The following is a 20,661-nucleotide window of genomic DNA, read 5'->3' as shown; positions in this document are numbered from 1 at the left end:
CCTGCATACAGGGTATATATCTCAAAATTGATAGGATATTCCGGGATATAAAGAAGACGTTTTATGATTGCCAATAAGAGACAACTTTTCATAAGAGACCAATATACACAGTAATACACATATATAGGTTACTGTACGGTCGTGAACAAATGCCACATGCCACATAGCCATCTAGAACCGTAATGTTGTGGTTAGTGCCTCTGACTACATCCCAACAATAAAAAAAACACCAAGTAAAGATCGATCTGAGAGTACTTGCAGTTAGTGCCAGCTAGTTAAAAGCCAGTGAAAGCTCATAGAAATGTGGCCCTCTGCTGGTTCTGAATTTCAGATTGTTCTTTGGTTTAATGCTTTAATTTAGAAAAGGATATTTTTAAATTACTTTTTATAATTGTCCGTAAAATATTATGGTTTTCCACTATGTCTTGACGCTTGGATTTTCTTTTGAAAACTTTAATCTAACTTATTCGTACTATGTTTATACAACGGATATGTATTTCTGGATGAGTACACACCAGAAACGCCAATTAATGTCGCTGGTTTAGATTTTAGAATTGAATGACACTTAATAAGCGATTTAGCCAATGGAAATTTAAAAAAAAAAAAAACCATGAAATACCGAACTAAGAGGAAAATTAAAAATGGAAAACCCCTTATGAAATGGCAAAATAAAAATCTTAGACACATAAGACTAACGAATAAAAACTGTCATGTTCCTGCCTTGGTACAGACATTTTTCCTGTGTAGAAAATGATAGATTAAACCTGGGTTTACAGCTAGCTAAACCGCTCATTTTAATGACAGTCGCTTGGAAGTCAAGTCTAGAACATTAACAAAGGTGCCTGCTGTAAAACAAACCTCATCTTTTGTTCTTTTACCATTTTCATAGTATGTCATCTGCAATTTTCTATTAATATCATATTTGATAAACTATTGACTTTTTCACAGACATATGGATCCCTAAACACGTTTCGGATCTAGACAGATATGTAGACAAAGTTCTGAGCGCTGGGGAGGATCTAGAAGCAGACCATCCTGTAAGTTTTACAAGGTCACATCGTAACTTAGATATTTGCTGTTGTTTTATAATAATTCGTATATTGTATTTTTGAGAAAAAAAATGTCTTCGAGAAACTTGCATAGACTAAAACGGACTTTGTGTAAAAATGAAGAAAAGGAGTAGGGGTGTGATAATGGGTAGGGGTGTTATAAAGGGTATGATAAAGAGTATGATAAAGGGTGCGCATGAAATTTGCGCGATGTGGATTAAACAGCAAGCTTTTTATCAAATATTCAAAAGTGCTATATGTATTACTAAATATATGATGAATGTGAATATCTATATCTAAATTTGGTAGCAGAATGAGTAAACAAATTAAAACAACACGTTTAATAATTTATTGCGTCCGAAGCGCTTTTCTGGATTTACCTTCATCATACACGCTCAACGCCAAACATTTGAAATCCGAAGATGTACAAGATCAGAAACCTTTGAAGAGCTATATGTTAAAAATACCTTAAATAAATAGCCAAATTCATCTTAAGCCAACTTCGCCTGGAGGAGTTGAAATCTTAGTTTCTTAATAATTTCAAAATTTATAAACGGTCAATTTTAGTAATGTTTGTTAAATCATGTCAGTACCGTATTACTGACTACTGGGCGGATGATACCCTCGGGGACTGATAGTCGAACAGCAGAGGTATCGACCCAGTGATGTTAAAAAATGAAAACAACCCGTTAAATAATTTATTGCGTCCGAAGCGCTTTTCTCGATTTACCTTCATTAGGAACGCTCAAAGCCAAACATTTTAAATCCGAAGATGTATAAGTTGTCAACATTTTGTATCTATTCATAGGGATTTACAGATGCAGTATACAGGAAGAGAAGGAAATACTTTGCAGATATAGCTTTAAATTACAAACAGTAAGCACTACTACAGTTAAAACAATTTATTGTAAAATTTCTTAAGCAATTGTTATACTTGTTAGACTGTTTAGCTACAACGATGTTTTTTTTCCTTTTCATACCACCACCTAATGAAGCGGAGTATATACCTATCATTATGTCCAATTCGCACATTTAACCGATAAGACAGTTTTGAAGAAAGTTCAAATTTGCCATGTTGAGTGCGATGACATTTTGAAACAGCATGTCATTCGATACCACTTACTAGTCCATGTCTCCATGATTCTATAAAATTTTCAAGAATATTTCTTCTGATCACTTATTTCAATTATCATTAAAAAAAATTGCTGAGAATGCTAGGAAGGCGAAACATATCAAAAGAAAATTTTAACTAATCGAAAATCGAAAATAAAATGACAATACCCTGTAAAAAAAGCAACAAAAAAAAAACAAACAAACAAACAAACAACATTAAAAATCAAAATAAAAAAATAAACAATAGTATACATAACACAACATAGAAAACTAAACACTGAGCAAAGATACCCATTAAAAATAAATCTGGGTGATGTCAAAGGCTTTGAGAGAATTGAGTATATAATATTGTTCGTCATAAATTTGGTTGTTTCTTTGTTTATTCAGTTGTATGTTTTATATGTATATGAGGCTTACTTTATTTTGTATAGTTTTATATTCAACAAAACTCATATATATATATACCTATGCCGAATCGGAGTAAAGTTTTGTAATTCGATTGTAAATACAAACTGAAGATTATCAAGAATACTTTCTTTTCAAATAATTCAGATAATAATTGAAAAAAAGACTCAATACAAATGTATGAATTATCTCATTTTTTTTTGTTTGCAGTGGAGAATCTATTCCACGTGTAGAGTATACGGAGGATGAAGTTAAAACATGGTAAGTTATTACGAGATTTCCATAAAGGTAACAGTAGTATACCGCTGTTCAAAGGTCATAATTCGATTAAGAGAATACAAATCTGGGTTACAAACTAAAAACGAGGAAAACACATCAACTATAAGAGGTAAACAACGAACTGACTGAACACAATACATGACAAGCCTGCCTGCAAATCACTCGATAAGAACAGTTGCAGTTCATTTAAGCATGTGAAGTTGGGAAATAAATACTTTAATATACAGTTAGCTTGACAAATGGAAGAACTCATAGAATATTCCATTATAAAAACAGCAGAAAATGAAATTTCAAAGTTTCTGGTAATTTAAAAAAAAATAGTTTCATAACGCTGAAACACGGAAGGAAAAGTCAACACATCAACACCAGAAAGCCAGTTTGTAACAGGAAAACCCTTAATTGTCTTGATAAAAATATCATATTGATGGAGACGTCTTAAAAAAAACACGACAGATAAAGAAATAATTGATGCAAGGTATACTCTATGATTGTAGTTTTAACATGGATAGGCAGTATATTCGTGATTTTATTTGCCCGATCAATAATGAGGGCTAACATTACATGAATATAATGCCTACCCATGATCAAACTCCAATAAAGTATAGCTTGTATCTATAATTTTGATTCTGATCAGGCAAATTAAGGTAATTTCTATATCCGATAAATATTAGTGTAAAAGCGTTTGTGAAGGCTCTTCCATGAACCTCCCTTTTTTGTTTCTTAAGAAGCAAACGGCTAGCACTGTGACTTTTCAGAGGGAAGAGTTTTGAACAGTCAACATGAACGGTTGTCGTATCTTGGTCAAATATATCAATTTTGAAATGAAACTTAATAGAGTCATAATAAATGAATAAGCTACAACATGTGCATCATTCAAAAGTTAGAAAGTGTTTTAAGTTAATGAAAACTGTAAAATGCATGACAATTATTATTCTGCAGTGGTCAATATACGCGTATGCAAACAATTTTGTTTAGATTTGGAGCATTGATTTGTTTACAATGCGAAAGAAGCACGTCATATTAGAAAAAGAACTAAAGATGTCATCTCAAGCCATACAAAACCAATATTTTTAATAGGTTCATGGTCGTTAGAACGGTAAATGACCTTTAATACATGAAATGATAGTCGATACGGCAAATGATCGTTGATTAGGTAAATTTTATAAATAGTTTAAGAGAAATTACGAGGAACTGAACATAAAATTACAGTATGTATACATAAAAATCTTTGGCAGAAATAACAACTTATGATACATGGCTTCATGCATTAAAGCACAAATTTTTGATAAAATTTTGCATTCTACTAGGAACGCAATCTATACCAAAATAACAGCATTATGTCCAAAACATGCTTGTAAGGAATTCCTGGAAGCGGTTCCACTCTTACAGCAGAAATGTGGGTATAGTGCTGATAACATTCCACAGCTGGAAGATATATCAAACTTTCTGAGAGGTGAGCATGTTACGATATCTTTTTTAGTAAATGACTCAATAAGGTAAATATTTTTTTAAGGAAGGGGAAAACATAACGAAAATGTTTTTTACTTTTAATTGATGGAGTATTCAGTAAATACGACAATCGGAATATTTTCCTTGTCCTCGGAGTCACATAAATATCATAGTCATTTAATTATCATGGCATATGTAATACTTTCGATCAGATGATTTTTTTTAAATGTAAGAACTGTTGGTTCAAAAAACTGCTACTTTTCTTTCAAGAAAGTCATGGTAACTATTGAAAGCCGTTAAATGTCACAAAAAGATGTATACTCAATATGCGAGATCAGCTGTACTTTGAATGTTTTATTTTGCATTAAGGAAGGCAGATACTAGACGCCTTTAGAAGAAAAAAAGATTTGTCTAAAATTAAAACTCTAAATGAAAGTTCAAGAGTCTATAATTCATTGGTTGATGTCTGTCCTAATACTTTTTGTTTGCTATTTTTTTTTATCAATCTGAAATCAGTTATCTTTAATTATTTCAAAATGTCCCTTGTTAGACTCTTTTGTAGTTTAATATTTTGTAAAGTTTTTATATTATTAAAGGCTGAACTAAAAACCATTGTCCTATGTTGTATATTAGCCTTATTGGTTGGGTGGTTATATGCATTTATTGGATATCATATTGTTTTTCCTTCCCTGAAAATTTAGTGTAAGTAAAGTTTTCTGCAATATGAGAGAGCTGATATTGTCAAAGCTCCCTTTCATACATATACATTGATATCATTTGTTGTTTTTTCTTTTCAGATCGTTCCGGATTCTCACTACGACCAGTAGCTGGTTTACTATCATCAACATATTTTCTGGCAGGATTAGCTTTTCGTGTCTTTCATGCAACTCAGTATATTAGACATGGTTATAAACCACTCTATACACCCGAGGCGTAAGTATTTTCGTACGCAAAATATCAATGAATGTACATATATAAATAAGAAGATATGGTATGAGACAACTATAAATTCATATATCAATAATAAATAATTTATATCATTTTAAAAAGTATCTATTCGTGTTATTGGCGAATCCAAAAATATGCATACAGTGAACAAATCATTATAAGTCATCGTAACCACACTTATATGTTGACTTTAATTATCATAGATATGATCAAGTTTGCAAATTATCTGTGGAAAAATGAATATTTAAGAAATAATAAGGTTTACCCCAGGAATGTGTTACTCCGGCTGTATTTTGCAAACCCTTTCAGGAATTTTGGTTCTCAGTGCACTTGAACTTTGTACTTCATTTGGCCTTATTGCTGGGTTTTATTCGAACGTCACTGATAATCATCTTTTTGAAGACGAAACGCGTGTCTGTGTTCTGAATTGCATCCTGGTATCTATGATTTGTTTAAACCCTTATTTAAAAGACTAAATCCTTTTAAAAATAATGTATAAAAACAGGAGCACATATACTAATACTTGAGATATTAACTTGATACATTACCTTAAATGTATGATGATTACAACTTGATTCCTTTATTAGAAATCTGTTTTAACCGACGATAATGCAACATCATTAGTTGTAGTCTGTAAAATCATGTAGCAATCCGTGTTGTCTATGTTTTTTTCCCTTTGTGTAGATTTGAGACAGTTAATGGCAATTTTGGTTGTTTCAGCTCCTGATATTTTTTATTATGTTTAGGTCAAACACTCACAAATGTTTTAACACAATTCGTGTTTTTAAAAATAACGAATTGTGACTGCCTTATCAAGTCAGGAATATGAAAATTGTTAAATTGTGTATCCTTGCGTTGATGTGGTTGAGCTTTTGATTTTGCCATTTCATTGGGGATTTTCCGTTTTAAATTTTCCTCTGTGTTCAATATTTTTGTTTTTTTACGTTTTAAGAATTTCTACAAGTTATGTCCCAACCATCTCTTACCAAGTTAAACAATTAAGGAAATATTAACATCATGGGTTTTTAGAACTATTAATACCAAATAGAATATCAAATATAGTGAGTTTAATCCGTTTCCTTTCGTCGTTTTCAATGCTTAAAAATTGTTATCATTGTGTTTTAAATTAGCTTTTTAATTTTTTAGAAATGTCTGCCATGAGTTACTTGGTCAAGTCCCCATGTTTGCAGATCCTGATTTTGCACAGTTTTCACAGGAATTAGGATTACCCAGTTTGGGAGCTTCAGAAGAGGATGTTAAAAAACTTACAATGGTATGTTAGATTTTTAAAAGTCTAGTTCAGAATACGGAGGGGTTGATTTGTTTTGTAACGATACAAATATAATAGATAATGTGTTTCATTAGTTTAAAAACTGTAATATGTAATATTGTTATAAGAAGTAGTATAATCTAAGTATTACCTTAAGTTTCATACTAATTATAATCGGCTGTTATAAAATTTGCGAATTTCGAGAGTAGTAGGTAATTCAAGTGAAAAATGTTTCATTTTAATGTAGTAAATGACATATTTAATCATATGTTTGCCAGAGTACAGATTCTTTTGTCCACCTTTGCCATAAAAGTGGACACACTTAAATGTAAGGACAGATTATTCAGATAGACTTACTTTTGCAATAGAATGTGTTATGAAGTTACCTATTTTATTGTGTAGCAAGAAAACATGTAGCAAGAAAACGAGTCCTGTGACTCCATATTTATACTATGATATCCATATAAAACTGGTATGATTTGTGAATGAATGGAGACTATTGAAAACACCCTCTTATAATTAATGATGTGTCTCCCTCGGTTTTAAGTTTGAAACCCAAATTTGATTGCTCTCAATCGACTTATGACTTTAACACTGGTATACTAATGTTGCCTATATCTTTTTGTAGTCGTATACATTTTTACTCAATTAATTTGATTGTAGCTGTACTGGTTTATCATAAAGTTTATGCTCTGTCGTGAAAGAAAAGATGTGAAGGCGTATGGTGCTGGAATTTTGTCTTCATTTGGAGATGTGGAGGTAAGCATCTACATATTAAGAGACAAAATTGAAATGGATTTTTAAACATACAATATATAATTACCTAAATCGTAACAATGATTTTTAAGAAAACGACATCATTGTTTAACACACTTTTCTAAAATTGTCCGTTTATAAATTTTGAAATGATTAAGAAACTAAGGTTTCAACTACCTCAGGCAAAGTTGTCTTTAGATGAATTTGGCTTTCAATTTTTGGTATTTTGTCTTCAACGGTTTCGGCATTTATAGATCCTCGGCTTTCAAATGTTTTTTTTTTGACTTTGAGCGTTCCTGATGTAGGAAGGTAAATCAAGGAAAGCGCTTAGGACGCATTGAAAGCATTAAACGTGTTGTTTTCAATTTTTTGATATACTATCACAGTTTTACTCCCCCCCCCCCCCCCCCCCAATTAGAGAGCTTATCATTTCACTTTAGTTAAAACACAAAATAAAGTTTGAATAATTGCAAAGCCTATTTTATGATATTCAAGATATTGTACGTTATATTGTCAATTAGATACTTTCGTCAGCTAGTAGACGTATATAGCTGTTATATATTCGAAAAAAAGTACGGTTTATGCAATTTATGCTTTACTATCTAAGTGCCCCATTAATTGATCAATAATTGTTATCAATATTTTCACAGGAAGACTTCGATCATTGAATTTCGAAAAAAAAACATTATTTTACAATATTTCGTGCACAAGTTAAATTCAGTTAAATCCATATATAAAAAAAGAAGATGTGGTATGATTGCCAATGAGACAACTACCCACAAAAGACCAAAATGACACATACATTAACAACTATAGGTCACCATACGGCCTTCAACAATGAGCAAAGCCTATACCGCATAGTCAGCTATAAAAGGCCCCGATAAGACAATGTAAAACAATTCAAACGAGAAAACTAACAGCCTTATTTATGTAAAAATGAACAAAAAACAAATATGTAACACATAAACAAACGACAACCACTGAATTACAGGCTCCTGAATTGGGACAGGCACATAGATAAATAATGTGGCGGGGTTAAACAGGTTAGCGGGATCCCAACCCTCCCCCTAACCTGGGACAGTGGTATAACTGTACAACATAAGAACGAACTATAAAAATCAGTTGAAAAAGGCTTAACTCATCAGATAGACAACAAATACAAGTGGACGTGGCCGGGTACTTATACATCCCGACACAAAAAGACACAATGAACAGATCTGAGAGTACTCGCAGTTATATGACAGCTAGTTCAAAGCCACTAACAACTAATAAAAAAATAATGCCTCTTATCCTAAACAATCAATCCGTACACATCCAACATACAATTGATTTAGTGTAAAGACGTCATAAACAGCCAGAGAAAAACATGACCTTGTGCAATGCCAAGTTACAGGTATCGACAGATTGTAGATCCATGAAAGTGTTTATGTATATAACATGCTTTTAATATTTAGTTAGCTTTCAATCTACTGATAACAAAATCAATATTTATACCAATAAAAACAATATTAAGTGATTTTATTACAGTGTTGAATAGGTAACCTTTTAGAATAAGTTTATTTAAAGGAGCAACACGTTTACATGGCTCATTTTTAAATGTTACATATATTGTGTGCTATACTTAAACTACTTATATGGGACACATTAGCCTATGATGCTTTTGAAAAACAGACAAGTGAGTGTTTTTTATTCTCATATTCATATTTAAAATAAAAATTATTGGATTTAGTGATTTACCATTTCTGTGTTTACTTTTTAGTACTGCCAGACAGATGAACCAGAGAGACGTAATTTTGAGCCGGAAAAGGCAGCCATTCAAGAACATCCTATCTCTAGGTTTCAACCAATATACTATGGTCCTGATTTGTTTCTAAGGTAAAACACAATACAAATGTATTTTAATATGAAAGGTGTAAAAAAAGGGTTAAAATGTCATTTCAATCGTCAAATGATAGCTTATTGTACGCTGATTCCAAAAATATATGGTTTCTAAACAATATTTTTTTAGATAAGGGAGATAATCTCTTACTTCCGGTTTGAAAAACTCTATTTCCGATAATATTTGACTATTTACTTGACACTGATTCCAAAAATATCTTGTTCTATATACTTTTATATAATAAAGTACAATAAATAGCTACTTCCGGTTTACACAAGGTCACTTCCGGTTGTTTTTTCAAGGTTAAATGGTTTGATAACGTTTGTCAAAAGTCTCATGACTTTATTATGTATACACATGAGGTAAAAGCAAAGGTCAAAATCTAGAACGTCAAATTAAGCTATGACCTTGAGATCAATTTCAAGGTCATTAACCAAGAACCTCAAATCAAAAGACCATAGGTCTTAATTATGTTTAGTTAATGAGTTATATCACCATACGCGTATTTTTAAATACCAAAGGGGAGAAAACTCCCTTTAACATTCAACGTACCCTTGCAATCAAAATGTACGTGTTACGACATGTCGCAAAAAACAATTTAGAAAAAATAATTTGTCGATATCTTATACGTTTTCTGGAAATGAGTGGAAATGAGCCATATTCAAAAATTAGAATATGACCTTGACCTTTGACCTTGACCTAATTTTCATTTTCTTGGACCAAGGACCTCAAATCAAAAGATCCTTGGTCTCTATCAATTATGGTTTACCAGTTAGAAATGCAATTCACTTATATCAAATGAATAAGGGGAAATAACTCTCATATGGAGCGTTCATATCACTTCGGTCAAAATAGGACAAATCATGCGAAGGATATAACGAGCAATTTTGTAAAATAAATTTGTCATAATATTTTACGATTGCGAAGGAGTTGCGCTAACAAGGAAAACAGTTTTTGGGGAGATAACTCCTACAAAGAAAAGTTTTCGGTTACACAGGGTAAATTTCAAAAGCGCATTAATTGTTCGATATCATATACCAAATATCTAAGCGACATATTGCGAAACAAATGTTTATTGCAAGAACAAAATTAGGCGGAAGAAAAAAAAAAAAAAAAAATCAGGAGAAAAACAATAGGTCTTTCCACAGAAAAGTGGAAAGACCTAATAAAAACAATTGAAATAGGTGTCGGATTATTTGTTTTAAAAAAAATAATTTTTTATATTATTCCACTGCATGTTGATTTTGATGGTGAAATCAACATTTGATTGGTTGAAACTATCACACGTGACGTCGAACAAAACTTCATATCCCCCCCTGAATATCATATTCCCCTCAGAACATCATATTCCCCTCTGTAGATCGGGTCCTCGAGAAAACAAACGTATCCAAATTAATATAGTATACTCAGTAAGTAAACGAAGCATAGGCAGTGGAATAAAACATTCATTTCCCTAAGCTTCGAGAGATATGAAGATTTGTTCACCCTCGAAAAATCACATTTCCCTCGGGCAAAGCCCTCGTGAAATATGAATATTCTTGGGTGAACAAATCTTCATATCTCCCTCAGGAACGGGAAATAAATGTATAATATCCACTTGTGGATAGGAAAATGTATATTAAACAATGTATCAGAAAAGAGAGAAGTGAACTCAATAATATAAGTACGATTATTAAAATCACAAATAAAACAATAATACACAAACCTATAATAAAAGGTGTTAAAAGTTGATGTTAAGAGTCTGAAAGTACGAATGATGCCGATATGAAATGAAGACGTTTATATATTTCCTTTTTATAGAGTAGGTTTAAGACAGCACCGTCATACGCAATACTAGGACAACAGGACGTCGCTATCTTGTGACATACCCGGAATGAATTTTGCAAAACATCATAACAATGTTATATGATTGCTAATAACTGTTGACAAAAAGACCACAGGACACAAAACAAATATATGTCCACCAATTCTTAGTCATATTATACGGACAAATGGTTGTTTAAAGTAAACTGTGATATTATTAAAAATAGTAGACCTAAATTTGTATTTGACAAATACATTCTCTGTTACATATCACACCAACAGGTAAATCACAAAAATACTGAAGAAAATTCAAAATGGAAAGTTCATAACAGGTAGGTAGATAGAAGCAACATGTATGCACGACTTAAAATCTTAAAATGAGATCTTGGTTGTTGCTTGTTTAGTGAAACCATATCACATTATGTTTTATTATTTTATAGAGATTATGTATCTAAGATTCCTCGATCGTTTAATGTGCGTTACAATCCATTCCTTAACAGAATTGATGTCATCGATGGGACAAAGGGAGTGGTTACTCTAGTCAAAAAATTGCAAGGTATAAACTTAAGATAAAGTTTTGCACGCTTGATGAATAACATTATTAAGTAAGAGATATATTAGATATGATATTTTGAATTAAAAAAAAAAAGAAATCCAAAATGATGGTGTTTTTCTATTAATTTCAAACTTCTTCAATACAACAAAAAACAACAATGCAATTATGAAGAGAAAACCCTTTTCATCAATTGACAAATCAGATGATAATGCCTTCAATAATGTTTAAACCAGAAAGATTGATATGTCTTTCGCGTATTGATATTTTTGTAAAGAAGTTTACTGTATTTGATGAAAAACAATGTGTTGTTCGAAGTTGAAATGAACAGTTTGAAAATGATCAAATTTCAACTTCATATGCCACGCCTTAATTCGATTTGGTCGAGCTATACAAGTTGTGAATACATTTACTTCGGTACTAAACTGATATATATACATAAAAAACTTTAAAAATCCCTCTGCCACAGGTCGGTGGTTCACTCCGAGCACTTCGTAATTATTCGTAAAAAAACATAATATTAACGAAATAACCACCAGTGCTGAAATGTGATATATACAACCAATCCACCAATCAATCAGTCTAGAATTACCCGTTGCAACATTGAGAAGTTAATTCGAAAATAAGCGAAAAGACTGGTCTGCTATGAATTTGTTCACTCTTTGGGGGTAATCCTAAAGTGGCTACGTATTTATGCAACACTGGTTTATTTTTTTATGAGGAGCACTCTGAACGAACATAATAAATATTAAAAGTCAATTGTTCATGAACAATTGAAAGCTCTTTCCTATTCCATTTTATTGATAGTCTTCTTAGTTAAAATATATTGTTGCTAAGGACTTTTATGTTCATAACAAGTGGTTGTTTAGGACAGAAATCATTCCTAAGAATAAGAATATAACTTTAAGTATTATGAATGTGATATGCACTATTCATAGTCTTTAAAGTTAAAAAAATAAGTGATTACTGAGGACTTATATGTCGTTGTTAGGGACAAAAATGTCATTTCCAGTATTGAAAATTTCTATTTATATTATTCATAGCCTTCTAAGTTCAAAAATATAAGGTTGCTAAGGTGTTTTATGTCGTTGCTAAGGATCTTGACCTCTGATCTTGACCTAATTTTATAGATCTTATTATGCTGAACATTTTTGCAATTCGGAGTTTCTTTCTATCTCTAACCTCTTTTGAGTTATAAGCAAAAGATCATCATTTTGGAGCCGAAAAACTGTTTTGGTGCCCTAGGTCCATAATAGTTGGTCCAAAAATGTTGGATCCAAAATAACAAATGTTTATCATGACAAAAAACACATTTTCTCAGTTACAAGTTTCCCGATAACAAGCATAGGTCAATATCTACGTCATGACCTTCACCTTTGACCTTAGCTCAATTGTCATGGTCACGTGACTTGCTGATCATTGGTGAAGATCCTAGGTGGCTATAACTTACGGTTTCTGAGTTTTAGTGGCCAACCGACATTGGTTAATTTTCAAAGTTGCATAACCTACCAATGAGTCGTTCAATCTTCTCGATCCAAATGTAATGAAGAACCAAGGTCTGCTCCTGGACAAATTCCAACCTTCGTCTTTTCATACCTTTTATGGTTACGGAGTAAGAATGATAACTTGGTTTTCGGTGTTAGGGAGACACAGCGATTACATTTCGCAACCGGAGGTGGACTACAGCTTGTACCTAAACCAAACGGTACTTGTTCAATGCAAATGGACGTAACACTTAACTACACAACATATTAATAAACTGTATTTACCTCACATGAATAGGATAAATAGCGAGCTGAATTTTTATTTCAGTCTAAATGAGTCCGAAACACGGTGAGGGTAGGATAAAAAAATGCTTCCGAAAATCTGCAGAAAAAACATTGTTGTACTGATATTTAGAAATTTCATGGATATATATATATATATATATAATTTAAAAGTAAAAAACACAAAAAATCACATCATAAATCGAACATTGTTTCTGAAACAATGTTCGATTTATGATGTGATTTTTTGTGTTTTTTACTTTTAAATTATATTTTCTGTACCAAGGACTTTTTATTTATCAAAATATATATATATATATATATATAAACGCCTAAAAAGTGTACATAACAACACCAATAACACAAAAAGGAACTATAAATGTAATTATTTATAAATATTTCGGATAATAGATATCCTTCATCAGTATATATGATTGTAATGTTGAATGAATCAATTATCAGTCTACTTAGATTAAGCTGTTACAATCTTGAAGTTTATACAATTAAAAAGGTCAAACCGAACATCAGGTAAGACGCTTGCACAGTTCTAAAAATGTGTTAAACACATGAAGGATATCTGTTATCCGAAATATTTATAAATAATTACATTTATAGTTCCTTTTTGTGTTATTGGTGTTGTTATGTACACTTTTTAGGCGTTTATATAATTTATTTTATTGTGTACATGTATCGTTACTTGTAACAATCCAGCGCCCTCGTGGGGAAAATCTTTGACTATTATTCGTACGTTTTATATATATATATTAAATTTATATTCAGATCCATTTTGTTACATCTTGTGATCAATTTTATTTGGCAATCGTCAATGGCAGTCAGCAGGGTTAAAGAACATCAGTTGTTCGACCTGTTAGTCGAATGCGTTTTGTTTAAATATACTTTTTCACTTTTTTGGTCTTTGGAAAATGTTGTTTGTGCTGTTTTTAGACCCTTCTACAACGAAATCTGTTTGACATGCACACGTATAAAAATTGCGGTTTTTATCCAAAGCAATCATAGGTTTGAACGTAGTTTTCAATTTAGACTCGTATATATATATTTGCGAAAGCAAATTTACAGATCTAACATTGTTGGGTTGATGTTAAGACGAGTTATATATATATATATATATTTGCAGAGCAGGCATCTGTTCATGTTTATCCTTTTTTTATATATATATCTTGCCCATGCAACTGTACACTTTACTTTTACAGGTGTTCCAGTTACAAACACGTTTGATACTACTTTCTGGATTATTTATCGTAGAAGTCTTACTAATTTGAACCGTAACGTCGAGTTACCAGTTGTTATAGACACCACACAAACAGCATGGCATGAGAAGCGTGTTGTGGTATAGATAATTGATCTGTTTATCAATTTATTCAGTGGAAGCATATTTCACAGTTTCAGATTGTCAATAAAGTTTTAACATATAAAACATAAAAATGCACAAGAAAGAAAAAACAACCCAAAATAAAGGCAAGAACAAACCAACAAACAAACCAACAAACAGATTACTTCAATATATTTTGCTTGGAAGTCTTATTAATGTTTTATTTACACATTTCGTTTCAAAATATGAAATAGTTAACGGAGTGTGCAGTTGTGAATGTAAATGAAATTTAATAAACAAACTTGAAGTCAATATATATCTGTAGGTTTATCAGTTGTGTAAAATAATCGTTGCAATTATGTTTTGCTGTAATTCGCCTCTATATATACATTGAAGATAAAACTAAACTATTGGGTTCCACGTAAGTTGCTGCAGACAAAATATCTAGCTGTGCTGTTTTGGAAATGGATTTGACTAGTTCTAATGTCAGTAAAGTGCGAGCATTTTATTTCCTGGTCAGTTAATCCGTTCGACTGTCCCTCCGTCAAATGGTCCGTTTCGTACAAAGTACCAGTTTTGAATAAGGTTAGGGTTGTATACCGGAATGTGTTGTCATATCAACTTGAAACTAGGAACGAATGCTCACTAGGAGAACATATTCTGGTTATTTTTTGTGATTGAAGATAGTTCAAATGAATACATTGTAAAAAAAAATTGAGTAGCCAGACACATTTTGTTTTTTTCTCTAAACGGATAACATTTCCTTCAGATAAGGGTAAGACTCATTTCGTTCTGTGTCATAATAATCAGGAAATTTGAATAAGCATTCATCAAAATAGAAACATTAAACCAACGTTTTGAATGTTTACAGGTACTTAAAAGATTTGGTTGCCAACACATGCCTGAAGAATATGTGGGTTCAAGGAGAAAAAATTACGATGAGTCAATTGAACTATCAAACAAAAGTGGTAATGGTCACAAATTCGGATCATTCAAACAACGTAAGTGCATTTAACAATATAGTATTCTAGGTTATAGTTTTTGCGACGTTTGAGAGGACAGGGATCAGTTCAATTTGATCTCTTTGTTACCTTCTATGTACTTTTTGGTAGCCTTTGTCGTTTGATTACATATTCTATTCATATTGAATATTTACTACTGGATCACAAATCATCATCGTTTTGTATGCCCCATTTATGGGCATTACATTTTCTGGTCTATCCGTTCGTCCGTCATTTCGTCGTACCGTTCGTTCGTCCGTCCGTTCGTCTGTCCCGCTTCAGGTTAAAGTTTTTTGGTCGAGGTAGTTTTTGATGAAGTTCAAGTCCAATCAACTTGAAACTTAGTAAAGATGTTCCCTATGATATGATCTTTTGATTTTTGTTATGCCAAATAAGATATTTTATCCCATTTCCACGGTCCACTGTACATAAAACATGATTTTGCGGAATCCGTGTAATTTTTTTTATCATTTGAAAAAGAGTAAAAAATCATATCGAACGAAAGCAACATTAGTATACCGCTGTTCGAAATTCATGAATCGATTGAGATACACAAATCCGGGTTACAAACTTAAACTGAGGGAAACGAATCAAATAAAGTAGGAAAACTACGACACAACATCGTTTCTGACTTTGCATTTTACGAATATTAACCTTAACGTAAATTACAAGTTTTCGCTTTATAATTTGTAGATTCTTATTTATAAAATGCTATCGCAGATGTACTTTTAAAACATGATATTTCAAATATCTAATAACAAACGGACAGTATAGAACTATTAAAGATTAACATCTTTTTTAAATGCAAATCTGCATTCGATAAGTACTGAAGTGCAAGTTTGAAACAAATTATATTGCGAAATCATCAGGCCGAATAAATGATAGTTGAATAAAACTTGTCAAACATTAAGATGAAAAAGTGTTTGCTAATTGTTGAAGTCCGTACAGTGACTTATAGGTGTTAACTTCTATGTCATTTGGTTTATTGTAATTATACAAGCTCTTCTTATGTTCATACACAAACATTTTTTTCTTTTATATTTGCTGTTTTATTTTATAGTAAAGTGACGTTTTGAGTCCCTTGCAAAATATCAATAACAAATAATGTCTCAGATATCATTTGATGAAAGTAATGTATTTACGCCAACCCTAAATGAAATTCAAATATAGACATTGAAAGACCAGAAAGGTTTCACTGTCATATGAGCCGTCACCGGGAGTCTTTTACAATATATTTTAAATATCAAAGACTTCGAAAATATCAATTATGGTTTCTATAATTAGGTATGTATCATATATTATGATATTTTCAGTGTTTTCACTTAATTATAATTAATGCGTGTTTATTTAGTAAAATACTTTTTTAATTAACTTGATTGGCCAACGATAAGGAAGACTTGTGCTTTATGGGGTAATATTTGTAGACAATGATAATTTGTCAGAAAAAAAAGATTTCCATCGCTGTTTTTTTTTGTCTTTTTTGTCTTTTTTATACATCCTTAACGCGTGATTATGAGAATGGGATATTGCTTGATATCAACTGGAGTTATTTAGTATAGTAATTAACTAATGCATCATGCTTATAATTTATTACTTTAGACACGCGTTTCGTCTACAATATTTGTTTTAGTATTGTTGCCTCTGAAATTTCATTGTTTGTCAAATATTGGCGAAGGTGCCAGGAGAACAAATCCTTGCTCAATCACATTGAATTATTTATTCTAAACGTAATATTATAAGCACAATATGCTAATTGAAAAAGGCCAATAGTAGTACGATATTGAAAAAATTGCAAAGGGAAAAACAAATAAAAAACCTTGTCCCTTTTTGCAAAGGTAACGACAACCATACTGAATATTCCGAATTCAAACAGTTCATCTACAAATGGCACTTAACATGTTTTAAAGTTTCACAACATTTGAAGTATATCGAGTTTTTTTTACATTTTTGTTCTTTTCATGGTAACGATGACCACTTTCAAAATTCCAACTATCGATGCGCCATTTGCAAATGTCATGTGGCATATCCAAATTTAATTAGGGTTGATCTAATATTCCTGAAAAAAAAATGCACAATATTGTGTCTATTTTCATTAGATTTATGTTAATTTTTCTCCTGTTTCATTACAATGACGGCCATTTTTTAAATGAAAATACTGTCTGTACATCTAGACATACCAAAAAAATTTCCACAAAGTTTTACCCAGTTAGGACTTATAATAAAATATAACACATTTTGTTCTTTTTCAGCATTTTAAAAGTTTCATAGCAACGCTAGCCATCTTGAAAATGCCGTACACACCCCGATTGCAAATCTGAACATCCTGATTAACATCATGATATCGTTTATTTCATTTATACATTTCCGATGTAATTTTGATATTGAGCTATGGTACTTATAGGGTTCAGAAATACATTTCATATATTAAGATCTAGTAAAATAGTGATATGATATCCAGCGTGTGTATGTACATGTGTCTGCATGAAAATGATTTGAAATAAAAAGTAAAATTTATCGGTTTCATTCAACACACTTAGTTTTATCAACAAGTGTATTTTCAATTTTTCGATATTTTTTTTTATATGAAGCGTGAAACGAGAAAAGACATGTGTCTGTAAAAAACAAAATGGAATTTTTTACTTCCATTTACCAACAAATGATTATTAATTGAATCATATAGTCAGCACCATTTAAGAAAACAGTTTAAAATGATAATGTCAACGAGAGAGCAAACAACTGGTATTGAAGATTTTTATTGGATGTTTGCAGCTTGCACAATAAAAATAATTTGTTTTCAATAACTAGTAACATGATTAATCTAATATAATTTGTTTTCAATTGATCATATGCCAACATAGTTAATAAATGTAGGTGGCAAAAGCATAGCGTCTTTAATTTCATTTCCACGAGACACAGATTATTCTCAGGTCATTCTCCAGACAGGGATAACATAACATTAAGATTGATATAATTTTTTCTTGATCATCGTTGATCTTCAGTCAACATCTGTAAAAACATGTATTAACATTGGAAACTTATTAAAATGACAAGGAACAAGATAGATTTTCCAACGATACATAAGCAAATCGAAACCTTAGGAAGAAGGACTACAATGTTTCTAGTAAAAGTACATAGAGACAAAATACAAGAGTGAATACAAGAAATAATAGTTTACCGCTGTTTAATAGTCATCAATTGATTAAGCGAAAACATATCAGGATATTAATCAAAAACCGAGGAAAAATAACGTATGACCGAAGCACTTAATTGCTACAATAATAAACGCAAAAATACATAGATACGGACTATTTGATATCTTTTGTAACATCCCTGACTCAGTACTGGCCACTTTAAGAAACCAATGGCAGATTGAATCTGGTTTTATGGCTAAGCTCCTGCTTAAATTGCAATGTAAAAAACACCGTTCTACTTGACAGCTTTATGTGACTCGAATACAGTCAATATAAACAAAATAACACCCAGGACAGAAAAATACATTAATAAATTATGATAGTGCATTGCAACATGGAAACCACAGAATAACAACGGACAATGTATACACACATTTCACTTCAATATAATTCTAATGATATAGCATTTACCATAGTTGTTAGGTACCATGCTTATAATTTAATACGACCGACGTGCGTTCTGTCCTAATGGGTCTCATCAGTGAGGCTCAGATAAAACAGTTGTAACCCCACCTCCTTAAAAAAAAATACAAAAAAAAAACAAGTCGAAGAATATTGAGGGCCAACCATTCCAAAAATTGCCAATTACGGCTTAGGTAATCATTGCCTGGGATAAGAAAATCCTTAGTATTAAAAAAAAATCACACGTTTGTCAAAAGAAAATTAATAATAAAAAAAACAACAACATATAACAGATTTCCATGTCATAACCTTAGTGCTGATAAGTGGGCTGTTAATACCCCCAGGACGACCCAGTGGTGTTTATAGTTATCAAAGGTACCAGGCGCGTTTTGTTTACAAAAGATTCATCAGTAACGCTCAGAAAAAATATATCACAAGACAGATGATATTCGCAGCCATATTGTTCCTGTAATGCTAATACATAAATGACAAAATGATTTGTTTATATTCGCATATTTTAGCTACAATCATTGGTGTAGTTATTACTGCTTGTTCCGGTGTTTGGAAAACATCTCTACGGTCAGATCTGTTGGCAACTGATCCACATAACATTGTTAAGTTTTTAAATCCAAGTACGACACAGCGGACTGTTAATTATCGTAGTGAGTTGGCACTGGTATGTAATACTGTAATAGTAGATTTGGTAAGGTTAAGATCTGATGTCAACCATATATCACGCAAGGAAGACATATGGATGAAAATCGAACATTTCGAAACAGTATGGAATGATATCGAGGTATGCATAATAGTTCTGTTTAATAACTTATTCAATAAATATGAAAAAGAAGATATGGTATGATTGCAAATGAGACAACTGTCCACAAGAGACAAAACAAAACACAGACATTAACAACTATATGATACCGTATGGCCTTTAACAATGAGCAAAACCTATACCGTATAGTCAGCTTTTAAAGGCCCCGATAAGACAGTGTAAAACAATTCAAACGAGAAAACTAACGGCCTTATTTATATAAAAAAATGAACTAAACACACATAAACAAACAACAACAACTGAATTACAGGCTCAATAAAGCCTTTATAAAACAAGTGTTGAAATTTTAGAACCATTAAACACCGTTAAAATTCAAATTTGACATGTTTCACAATACGTCTCTGGTTTTTAAAGGTTTAAAGCGCAAGGTAATAATAATGATTATAACTTAAAATGTTGATTAAATAATTTAAGCCAGCCTCTTTCTTTTAATGGATATACTGGCTTCCTTTCAAACATTTGATATGTAATCTAATATGTAAATTTATTTGTGAAAGCATGACTAACTAAAATTGTGAATGAATTTGAAGAGAGTTTTTGTAGTACATGTACTTATATTATTGTGAAATTCCTATTTTAATTGTTTATCTTACAAATTACGAACTCCGGAATAGGTAAAATTAAAATATAAT

The 20,661-nt window shown here is 31.5% G+C and overlaps 1 protein-coding gene across 1 annotated transcript in view; it reads left to right on the top strand.

Annotated features, from left to right (window-relative positions):
• The window catches only part of LOC139492982 (uncharacterized), a 60,589-nt gene that overhangs the window by 27,319 nt on the left and 12,609 nt on the right, over nt 1-20,661 (top strand). The window contains exons 5-16 of the mRNA XM_071281129.1: nt 949-1,037; nt 1,858-1,925; nt 2,778-2,828; nt 4,154-4,299; nt 5,093-5,228; nt 6,390-6,516; nt 7,177-7,272; nt 9,029-9,144; nt 11,392-11,507; nt 14,482-14,618; nt 15,472-15,601; nt 19,716-19,990. Of these exons, the coding sequence (XP_071137230.1) occupies nt 949-1,037; nt 1,858-1,925; nt 2,778-2,828; nt 4,154-4,299; nt 5,093-5,228; nt 6,390-6,516; nt 7,177-7,272; nt 9,029-9,144; nt 11,392-11,507; nt 14,482-14,618; nt 15,472-15,601; nt 19,716-19,990 (1,487 nt within the window). The remainder of the gene's footprint in view (nt 1-948; nt 1,038-1,857; nt 1,926-2,777; nt 2,829-4,153; nt 4,300-5,092; nt 5,229-6,389; nt 6,517-7,176; nt 7,273-9,028; nt 9,145-11,391; nt 11,508-14,481; nt 14,619-15,471; nt 15,602-19,715; nt 19,991-20,661) is intronic.

This window comes from Mytilus edulis, chromosome 10, assembly GCF_963676685.1.
Source record: "Mytilus edulis chromosome 10, xbMytEdul2.2, whole genome shotgun sequence".
Taxonomy (NCBI): domain Eukaryota; kingdom Metazoa; phylum Mollusca; class Bivalvia; order Mytilida; family Mytilidae; genus Mytilus; species Mytilus edulis.
The sequence above is the reverse complement of the archived record's forward strand: the minus strand, read 5'-3'. Positions and strand labels throughout refer to the sequence as shown.